At 45.3% G+C, this 10,905-nt stretch overlaps 1 protein-coding gene across 3 annotated transcripts in view; it reads left to right on the top strand.

Annotated features, from left to right (window-relative positions):
- Window positions 1-8,321, top strand: part of LOC142785328 (uncharacterized) — a 147,256-nt gene extending 138,935 nt beyond the window's left edge. For all 3 annotated transcript variants that reach the window (XM_075883787.1, XM_075883789.1, XM_075883788.1), the window contains exon 4: window positions 7,986-8,321. In XM_075883787.1, coding sequence (XP_075739902.1) covers window positions 7,986-8,287 — 302 coding nt within the window. In that variant the 3' untranslated portion in view covers window positions 8,288-8,321. The remainder of the gene's footprint in view (window positions 1-7,985) is intronic.
- Window positions 8,322-10,905: the final 2,584 nt, after the last annotated feature.

Here is a 10,905-nt window from a genome sequence, read left to right on the forward strand (position 1 = left end):
CTTCTACACGAACACTCACCAAAAGTGCTGTGTGTACAAGAAACGCACCTTAATTCAAAACACACAAATTTTCTTCGCAAATACGTTATTTTTCGAAAGGACCGTGATGATGCCATGACATCATCCGGAGGTGTTGCCATCATAGTGAATCAAGGAATTGCATGCACACGCTTACAACTCCAAACACCCCTTGAGGCAGTGGCTGTTCGAGCGGTTCTTTTTGATAAACTGATCACAATCTGCACTATTTACATTCCTCCTAGCTATCAGCTGCAAAAACGCGATTTACACTCTCTAATTGATGAACTTCCGGAGCCTTATGTTCTCCTTGGAGATTTTAATGCGCATAGCAGGCTATGGGGTGACTCTCGGTATGACGCGCGAGGTCGACTGATCGAACAGTTCCTCATCTCGTCGAGCGCGTGTCTCCCAAATCGAAAAGAACCAACCTATTATAACCTCGCTAATAACACCTACTCCTCCATAGACCTGAGCATAGTATCTCCATCTCTTGTGCCTCTACTCCAGTGGAAAGTCGTCAGTAATCTGTACGGAAGTGACCACTTCCCCGTAGTTTTGAGCACAACGACAGTAACTGAGTGTCCACCTCGTGTTCCCAAGTGGCTCATAAACAGAGCCGACTGGGAACAGTTTCATACTATCGCTTGTCTAGGTTGGAATGACATCTGTACTCTGAACATTGATGGCGCTGTGAACTACTTCACAGCGTTTTTGATTGATGCTGCAACAAAATGCATCCCACAAACAAATGGACACCCTGGAAAACGAAGTGTGCCATGGTGGAACTCTGAATGCCGAAACGCGCGCAAACAGCAAAACAGAGCTTGGAGGCTGCTTCGGAACTCACCGACAGCCGAAAATCTTGACACCTTCAAGAAAATGAAGTCTCAAGGCAGGAAAACGCGTCGGCAGGCCAGAACGAACCTTTCTGTTTTGCTGAACTGCAGGCCTCACTTGCCTGCTGCAATAAATCTGCCCCAGGCCCGGACCGTGTGGCATATGAAATGTTGAAACACCTGCCCACTGAAACCCAGAAAGCTCTCCTCTCTCTCTATAATGCGATATGGTCTTCTGGCGAGCTACCCTCAGCCTGGAAGGAAGCTATCATTATCCCAATTCTAAAACAAGGCAAGGACCTGCCTCAGTTTCCAGCTACAGGCCAATAGCATTAACCAGATGCACTTCCTTGAAATTAGTGGCCTACTTGACCTTGGGTTTCGAGAGGCTCGGTCCACCACTGACCACCTTGTCCGTATCGAGGCACAAATTCGCGACGCTTTTGTTCATAAGCAATTTTTTCTTTCTGTGTTTCTCGATATGGAAAAGGCATATGACACTGCATGGCGCTTCGGCATATTGCGAGACCTGTCACATTTAGGTGTGCGGGGTAGAATGCTGACAGTTATCGAAAGCTACCTGTCCAACCGTACATTCCGTGTCCAAGTTGGCACTGTTTTATCTCGAGTATTTGTCCAAGAAACAGGAGTGCCACAAGGAGGTGTATTGAGCTGTACACTTTTCATAGTTAAATTGAATTCCTTGCACCTGTCTCTTCCACGAAATATTTTTTACTGCATATATGTCGATGATGTGCAGATTGGTTACAAATCTTGCAACATCTCAATGTGCCAACGTCAAGTTCAACTAGGGTTGAACAAGGTATCTCAATGGGAAAACGAGAATGGTTTTATACTCAACGCGCAAAAGAGCACTTGTGTCTTGTTCAGCCGAAAGAGGGGCCTCCATCCTGACCCCGACATTGACCTGCATGGTCAACCTCTGTCAGTGAAGACCGAGCACAAGTTTCTCGGTCTCATATTAGACACTAAGCTAACTTTCATCCCACACATCAAGTATTTAAGGGACAGGTGCTTAAAAACAATGAACATTTTGAAAGTGTTGTCACACACTACATGGGGAAGTGACAGGAAATGTTTAATTAACTTATATAAAAGCCTCGTACGCACACGCCTAGATTACGGTGCTATAGTCTACCAGTCGGCAACACCATCAGCCTTGAAAATTCTCGACCCTGTCCACCATCTAGGCATTCGCCTCTCTACGGGTGCTTTCCGCACCAGCCCTGTGGAGAGCCTGTACGTGGATTCGAATGAATGGTCGCTCCACCTACAAAGATGTTCCCTATCCTTTTTGTACTTTTTGAAGGTGAAAGCAGACAAGAAACATCCTTCCCATTTCACAATTAATGATTTGTCTTGTTCTGGCTTGTTCGAGAACCGACCTTCGTTTAGGCAGCCCTATGCGCTGCGTGTAAGGAGCTTGGCCGAAGGAACAGGTGTGCCTCTTCTTGAACCCAGTTTGATGGCTCCTGCAACATATCTGCCACCGTGGCAGTGGCAGCTTATAGACTGTGATGTTTCTTTTGTTGATGTCACAAAGCACGCACCACTTCCACACATACATACATACTTTTTAGAACTACAACATAAATACACATGCCCTGAGTTCTTTACTGATGCGTCAAAGTCAAACACTTCTGTGTCATATGCAGCAATAGGCCAATCCTTTTCTGAGGCCGGCGTTCTTCATCCTAATGCAAGCATTTTCACAGGAGAAGCTTACGCAATACTGGCGGTCGTAAAACACATTAAACAGATAAAATTACAAAAGGCGGTAATATACACAGATTCCCTAAGCGTGGTCAAAGCCCTGAAAACTCCTAAAAAACACAAGAACCCCGTGCTGGTGTCACTCTACTCACTTCTGTGCACACTCTACGCATCAAAACAGCATGTCGTTGTCTGCTGGGTTCCAGGGCACCAAGAAATACAAGGGAACGTTTTGGCCGACAATCTGGCTGCTTGCGCCAATGTCACTACTGCCAATGCACCAACACCAGTCCCTGCACTTGACTTAAAACCTTTTATAAAACGAAAGCTCAGGGAGTATTGGCAGAGCATGTGGGATAAACAAACAGATAATAAACTCCATGCTATTAAGCCGCAACTAGGTTATTGGCCGCCACTATCAAAATCACGACACACGGAAGTAATACTAACAAGGCTTAGGACTGGGCACACACATTCTACACATTCATTTCTTCTGTCTACCGGTGATCCACCATATTGTGAGAGATGTGGAGAGCCCCTTACGGTTCTCCACATTCTCGTCCAGTGCAATGAGCTAGATGCTGTAAGAAAAAAGCACTTTTTACTGCCCTACCGACAGCAGCTCCCTCTACACCCTGAGATGCTCATCGGTAGGGATCCGCTTTTTAAACTACAAACACTTTTTACATTTTTAAAAGAAGTGCAAAGCTTTCACCCGATATTTCGAGGTCATCCGTAGCCTGACCTCCATGGAGTGGTCGTGGCTGCGGTGACTATATCTTCATCATGGTTTTATTATCATGACATTTTGCCATCAGCTATCACCACACATATGTCACGCCACTGTCATGATTTTATTACTTTCATGTTTTAGCCCGCGTTAGAGCTAGGAATTTTAAGGCCCCTTTACAGCCACGCACCATATCATTGTTCATATCTGTAGTCAATTGAAATGGCGCTCTTTGGCCATCAATTGGCCCTTGCGCCACTAAAAACTACTCATCATCATCATCATGGAGATTGCTGCGGAACTCCCCAACAGCGGAAAACCTTGAGAGCTTTAGGAAAATAAAATCTCGAGGCAGGAGAATGCGTCGGCAGGCCAGAAGAGAAAGCTGGCAGAAGTTTTTATCAAGAATAAATTCGTATACACAGGAGGCTAAAGTCTGGAACATGGTTGGTAGGATAGCAGGAAAACAAGTACACACACTTCCACTCGTAAACACTCAAGGTGATACCTTGGAAGATCAGGCAAACTTCCTCGGTGCACACTTTGAACGGGTATCCAGCTCGTCTCACTATACAGACACTTTCCAAAAATACAGAACAAGAATAGAAAATCAGAAACTCGAACACAAATCCACTAGATACGAAGCATATAACCAAGCTTTCAGTTTAGCTGAGCTCCGAACATCTCTAAACTCCTGCAGCACTTCTGCCCCAGGTTCTGACCGTGTGATGTATGAAATGTTAAAAACCTACCAAACGAAACCCGAAAAACCTTACTTTGTTTTTACAACGCTATTTGGTCTTCTGGCACTATTCCTACCTCCTGGAAAGAGGCTATTGTTATTCCCATTTTGAAAGAAGGCAAGGACCCTTCTTTGCCCTCGAGTTATAGGCCTATAGCACTTACAAGCTGCTTGTGCAAAGTATTCGAAAAAATGATAAACTGCCGACTTGTACATATCCTTGAAACAAACAATTTGCTCGACCCATTTCAGTGCGGGTTTCGAGAAAGTAGATCCACCACAGACCACCTTGTTCGTATCGAGGCACAGATCAGAGACGCCTTTGTTCATAAACAATATTTTCTCTCTGTGTTCCTCGATATCGAAAAGGCGTATGATACAACATGGCGTTTCGGAATTCTAAGAGACCTGTCCCACCTTGGTGTGCGCGGAAGAATGTTTCATATAATCGAAAGTTACCTGTCAAACCGGATATTCCGTGTCCGTCTGGGCAGTGTGCTCTCTCAAACATTTGTCCAGGAAACAGGCGTGCCACAAGGTGGCGTGCTTAGTTGCACACTTTTTATTATCAAAATGAATTCTTTGCACTTGTCCATTCCCCGCAATATGTTCTATTGTACATATGTCGACGACGTTCAGCTTGGCTTCAAGTCATGCAACTTGGCCATGTGTTAGCGACAGGTTCAGTTAGGTTTAAACAAGGTATCCAAATGGGCAGAGAAAAACGGATTCCGACTGAACCCACTAAAGAGCACGTGTGTCTTGTTCTCCCGAAAGAGAGGCATGCACTCAGAACCTGACATTGAATTGAACGGTCAACGTCTGTCTGTCAATGTGGAGCATAAATTCTTAGGATTAATCTTGGACAACAAGTTAACCTTCGTACCGTACATCAAGTATTTAAAAACAAAATGTTTAAAAGCCATGAATGTTATAAATGTGTTGTCACGTACTACGTGGGGTAGTGATAGGCAATGCCTCATGAACCTCTATAAAAGCCTCATTCGCACCCGCATAGATTATGGGGCCGTTGTCTATCAGTCTGCTACTCAAAGTGCCTTGAAGATACTGGACCCCGTGCACCATTTGGGCATCCGCCTTTCTACGGGTGCTTTTCGCACCAGCCCCGTAGAAAGCCTTTATGTTGAGTCAAATGAGTGGTCGCTTCATCTGCAAAGAACCTACATGTCCTTTCTATACTTCCTTAAGGTGAAAGCAGACAAGAGGCACCCCTCATACTCTACTATTAATGACTTGTCGAGCTCCATTCTTTTTCAAAACAGGCCTTCAATGAGGCAGCCCTTCTCAGTTCGCCTGAAGGGTCTAGCTGAGGACACTGGAGTGTCACTCGAACACAGTTTAATGGCTCCTGTAGCATACCCGCCACCGTGGCAGTGGCAGACTATAGACTGCGATGTGTCTTTTCTAGAGGTTACAAAACATGCGCCCATTGCCCATATCCGAAAATATTTGCTGGAACTTCAACACAAATACACACGTCCTGAGTTTTTTACAGATGCCTCTAAGTCTAACTCCTCTGTGTCCTACGCTGCGGTTGGCCCTTCCTTTTCGGATGCTGGCCCTCTACATCCAGGCACAAGTATCTTCACAGCGGAAGCTTACGCGATACTTGTGGCAGCTAAACACATTAAACAATTACAAATACAAAAAGCAGTAATTTATACAGACTCCCTCAGTGTGGTAACGGCTCTGCACAGTCTTAAAAAACAAAAAAAACGTGTCCTTGTCTCACTTTACTCCATATTTTGCACACTCTACACACTCAACCAACATGTTGTGGTGTGCTGGGTGCCAGGGCACCGTGATATCCAAGGCAACGTGAGGGCGGATCAGCTCGCTGCATCCGTCCACAAAAACACTGCCCCTACACCCATATCAATCCCGGTCCTTGATCTGAAGCCGTCTTTGAAACGAAGCCTCAGGGACTACTGGCAGAGCAAGTGGGATACACACACACAAAACAAACTACACGTTATCAAGCCACACCTTGGCCATTGGCCACCAGTATCAAAATCACGTCTAACAGAGGTAACACTAACAAGACTGAGGATAGGACACATATACACGACACACACACATCTTTTGTCCGGTGGTGATCCACCATTGTGTGATAAATGTGGTGAGGCATTAACAGTTCTTCACGTTTTAATTCAATGTAAACATTTAGACACTCGAAGAAGACAACACTTCCCACTATCCTACCGACAACATATACCTTTACACCCTGCAATGTTCGTCGGTAGGGAACCGCTTTTTAGTCACAAATCATTATTAGCGTTTTTAAAAGAAATTAATAATTTTCATATCATACATCCGGGCATTCCGTAGCACGACCTCTCTAGAGAGGTTTTTGCTGCGGTGGCTACACAGGAGAGCACTTGCCTCACGGCCCTGGCACGCAAGGGTACTAACGTGTGAGGTACTTGTGCTAATGCCATACATGTCCACCATCGTTTTTCATTATCACCAACTTTTGTCACCTATTCACACCACACACACCTTTCACGGCATTGTCATGATTTTATTACTTGTATGTTTTTACCCGCTTTACTGCGAAGAATTTTATGGCCCTTATACAGCTGCTAATCACAATCATTGTCCACATTCCTGTCTCATGAACTGGCGTTCTTTAGCCATCAAATGGCCCTTGCGCCAAAAAACACCATATATCATCATCAGTTCGAATTAACCGAAAGTTCAAATTAGGCATGTTGGAATTAATGAGGTTCGAGTGTATTTAATATGGTCTATGAAGTCCGAGTGAACTGTTCTAAGCTAGCAGACGATGTAGGCGGGGCAGTGACTAGCAATAGCCTGCTGAAAACATACATTCAGTAATTTTGTTCATTTATCACCCTATTTTGTGTCCGCTGCGGCCCTCTCTACTTTGAGCTGCGGTTCACCCTGCCTTGTGTTAACTGATTTCTTACCTTTTTTTTAAATCTAACATGCACCCAATTTTGCGGGGTGAAAAAAAATGCACTTTTGTTTATTGCGATGAGATTTTTATTGCGACATGCCTCTTTGTTGGCTATCACAGAAAAATATAAACAACAAATGGAATTCCCCATCTAGTGCGACCTTTATTTTTCTATTAGTTTCATCTGTGACCAAGATTTAGACGCTCTAAGATTGCCTCTTAGTACGCCTTGATCATGTTCATTTATCTTGTCGCGCTCTGCTTGCAATGCATTGATTAAGAACATGTCCAAGCTTCTTTTTGAAGTCCGCATATTTTATCGTTTTTCACCTGTAGAAGCTATTCTTGGTCAACATTCAGGCAAAGACATTGTAAACCTCGAAGAAAAGTGTATTGTAATTTGAGCAGCGTACAAAGTAATTATACTATTTCATAGCTAAAATCAATATTTATGGAGAGTTATAACAGTGCTGTGTTTTATTTCATAACAGCAAAAGGATACATATCAAAGAAGGACTCTGAAAGGCTCTCACACTCTGAGTGTGAGAGGGCTGATGTGGAAACCATTTTAGGTCAAGGCAGTTGAAGTTAGCGTAAAAACATTAAAATGTTATGATACCCGAAAATTCAAGTGGTTGTTTTCAGTTTCCTCTTCTTGCAGATTTTTATCATGAAAACATTTCGATATTCTGTTGTGTTTACCCCATCTATGCTTCTTGCACTTTTTTACAGCGCAAGCACCTCCTGCAGAATGGGGGACAAGTACTCCGAGAAGTTGGAGCGAATGCCATGAAGGCTGTATTGGCACATGACGTGCAAGTGCTGTACAGCCTTCATGGCAGAAAAGGCAAAAGGGCTTTTGTGAACCTGAGGCTCTGTAGATTAGAGACCGGTTAGACTTGTTCATTGTTTTGTGTGTGTGTACCCTTGTGTACTCTCTGTACTGCAGTGCTTCATGTGTACTATTGTTCTTGTATGCAGATGTCATCTGCCACAAGGCAGGGTGCGACCAGATGGAGGCCCTCTTCTTCATAAAAAGGTGGCTGCCAGGGTCTGGTGACCGCTGTGGGGGCAGGAAGCGGCGCTTCAAAGAAGCATTTGTTGTGGAGCAGCCCGATGATCCCCACTCTCAGAGTGGAAATTATCGGCTGCTCGTGGCAACTGGCTTCCTGCCCAGCCACAGTGGCCAGGGCCTTGACAGCACCACTGCCACTGTGGCCCCCTCAACATCACCTGACCTTCTTTCATATATGTATATATTTCTTGTTGTACCTAATAAATGAAAAAACTAAGAATAAATGGTCTGATGACTGTCAATGGTGCACTGTTCAGCTAGTTTATGCTGAGTCGGAAGCACCATCACCATGTTTTAGTTACAAAAAATGCTCTAAACTGTATGAATATTCTCTATTATCAATTGCATGTGGGGGACATATGCTTTCAGCATTTACTTCATAAGGACTTTTTTCCATCTGCTGCACCGAATACCAGTACCAAATAAAGCACTCGCTATTGCAAAAGATGGATTGGTTGGTAAATGAACTACACTTCGAGTGTTAGCAAAAGAAAAGAGGTGTAAAAGATAAAATAGAGTAATTGCTTTCAGTTCTCAGCATTCAATTTTCTGTTGCCCCAAGTATACAGGGCTGCAAAGCTACAAAACCGGGTCATCGAGGCATATTGTTTAGTCTTCCAGTAAGAAAAATTTCCTACTAATAATGGTTACATAATGGCAAGCCAATCAGTAGCCATTATTTGTTGTGCAGCAAACATCGGTGTAATAACGGTATTTGATTGGCTGCAATGTAGCCCTGGTATGGCCTAATGTTGGACAAACATTGGCAGCTTTGTCGGCAATATGATGGGCCTTCGTCAGCATATCTACAGCGGCCCAAGGTTGGTTGCATACTGGCTAAAACATAGGTATAACATCAACCAAGCGTTGGCTTGAACGTCGGTCCGACATCAGAAGAAGTTGCACTTGGCCGGAAAACCGACGTCGATGCCGATTTTAACTGATATTGGTCCAAGAATGGACCAACGCCGGCGTGCTGCCTGGGTCTAGTCAGCAGCCGAGCACCACAAGCACTGCTCCACGGCGACGAACGTGGCTCAGTTCTCTGCGGCCCTCACGGTACAAGATATTGTAATAGCAATAACTGCGCATGGGAAGCGTTATTATCTTAGACGGCAGGCATCCTGCGTTAAGCGGCGTAGCTCATAGAGTGAACGAGGGCGGAAGAAAACCAGGGGAGTAGCCAGTGAGTGGCACACTGGTCATCAGTGACAATGTGCAAGAAAAAGGGGCCCTATTGCATTATAGGGCAGCGGCTATTCAGGCAACGCATACATTGAAGTGCAGGCATTGTTGAAGTTGCCGCAAGTGCTTGCTCGCAAAAGCCATGCGCCACCGCTTTTGTGCTACACCTCGAAGCTTTCCGAAAGCGCTGCCATGAATTAACGTGGCATGCTATCCAAACGAGAGCCGAAACTGAGGAGTGCATGCACTTCCTTTGCGATTGCTAGTGCTGGTGACCCTCTGAGTAAGATACCGAGAAGAAATGCATGTGCACTTACTGGTAACCCTCACCTCCTTTGCGATGTGGCCCTCCTTTGCGATGTTTCATTGACTTCCGTCTTTCCTGGCGGCAAGGGTTAACCCTGTGTGGCTATCCTACCTCGCAGGGGCGCCTGCGCAAGTAGGCGTTTGGTGTGTAGCGACACCACGGACCCGAGCTAACGGGGGAGTTTCTACTCCCTCCCACGCCTAGCCGTGCGTGGCTTTGCCGTGTCCGGGGAAAAGGGGATCCTGGGGGTTGAGCTGACGCTGGGTGATTGGACCTTTAAGGCCCCCCGGCAGAGGCAACACACCCCTTTGGCCCCGGCTTCACGTAGACGGCACCCCTGGGCTGACCCACCCAGGGGAAATCGGCAGTCGCCTTTTCCTATCTCTCTCTCTTCCTACATCTTAGTCTTTTCTCGTCTTTAAATCTGACCTGTCTTCTTCTCTCTTCCATTTACTTCCGATTTTTCATGGCGGCAAGGGTTAACCTTGTGTAATTACTCAGCCTTGAGTAGTTATATTTGGTTATAGTGGCAATGTACGGCTGGCGTCTGCAGCCTTATGCTATTAAGTGCTTCAGCGTCCCCTGGTTGGACTCCATGGTGGGTGGTCGCCATTGCTGCCGAAGAAAAAGTACACTACTATGGGAACACCTGCATTTCCCCGTCTCCTAGATCGTCTCCCGCCTAAGAGGGGACGCACTGATGACATATCAATTTTCAGCCAACCCAGACAATGCTTTCCCAAATTCCATGTTGTGCACAGCGAAAACCCAACAAAACAAGCCAGAGCAATATCTCCATTTCTTGTTGCTAAATCCCTGACAGAGGTCTTTGGCCCAGGATACAAGGTTACAAAAATGGCTAGCGGAGACCTTCTCCTTGAGCTGCCTGAAAAACACCACTATGAAAAACTTGGGAGTCTCGTAGCATTTGGTAATATCCCAGTATCTATTTCACCTCATAGATCAATGAACACCTCACGCGGAGTTGTTTCAGAAGCAGACCTTCTTGAAATGTCTGAACAGGAACTGCTCGAAGGGTGGAAAGAGCAAAATGTCACAGATGTGAAACGAATCGTCATCAGACGAGACAACAAAGAAATACCTACCAAACATTTAATACTCACCTTCGCATCTAGCACACTGCCTTCATCTATAGACACAGGATACATCAAACTCTCTGTCCGTCCCTACATTCCCAATCCAAGACGGTGCAATAAATGTCAACGATTTCGTCATGGCTCGCAGAACTGCCGGGGTCAGGAAACTTGTGCAAGATGAGGTAGCCACGGCCACCCATCTGATAACTGTGTTACTGCGCCTCACTGCGTGAATTG

This window comes from Rhipicephalus microplus, unplaced genomic scaffold (genome assembly GCF_043290135.1).
Source record: "Rhipicephalus microplus isolate Deutch F79 unplaced genomic scaffold, USDA_Rmic scaffold_21, whole genome shotgun sequence".
NCBI lineage: Eukaryota > Metazoa > Arthropoda > Arachnida > Ixodida > Ixodidae > Rhipicephalus > Rhipicephalus microplus.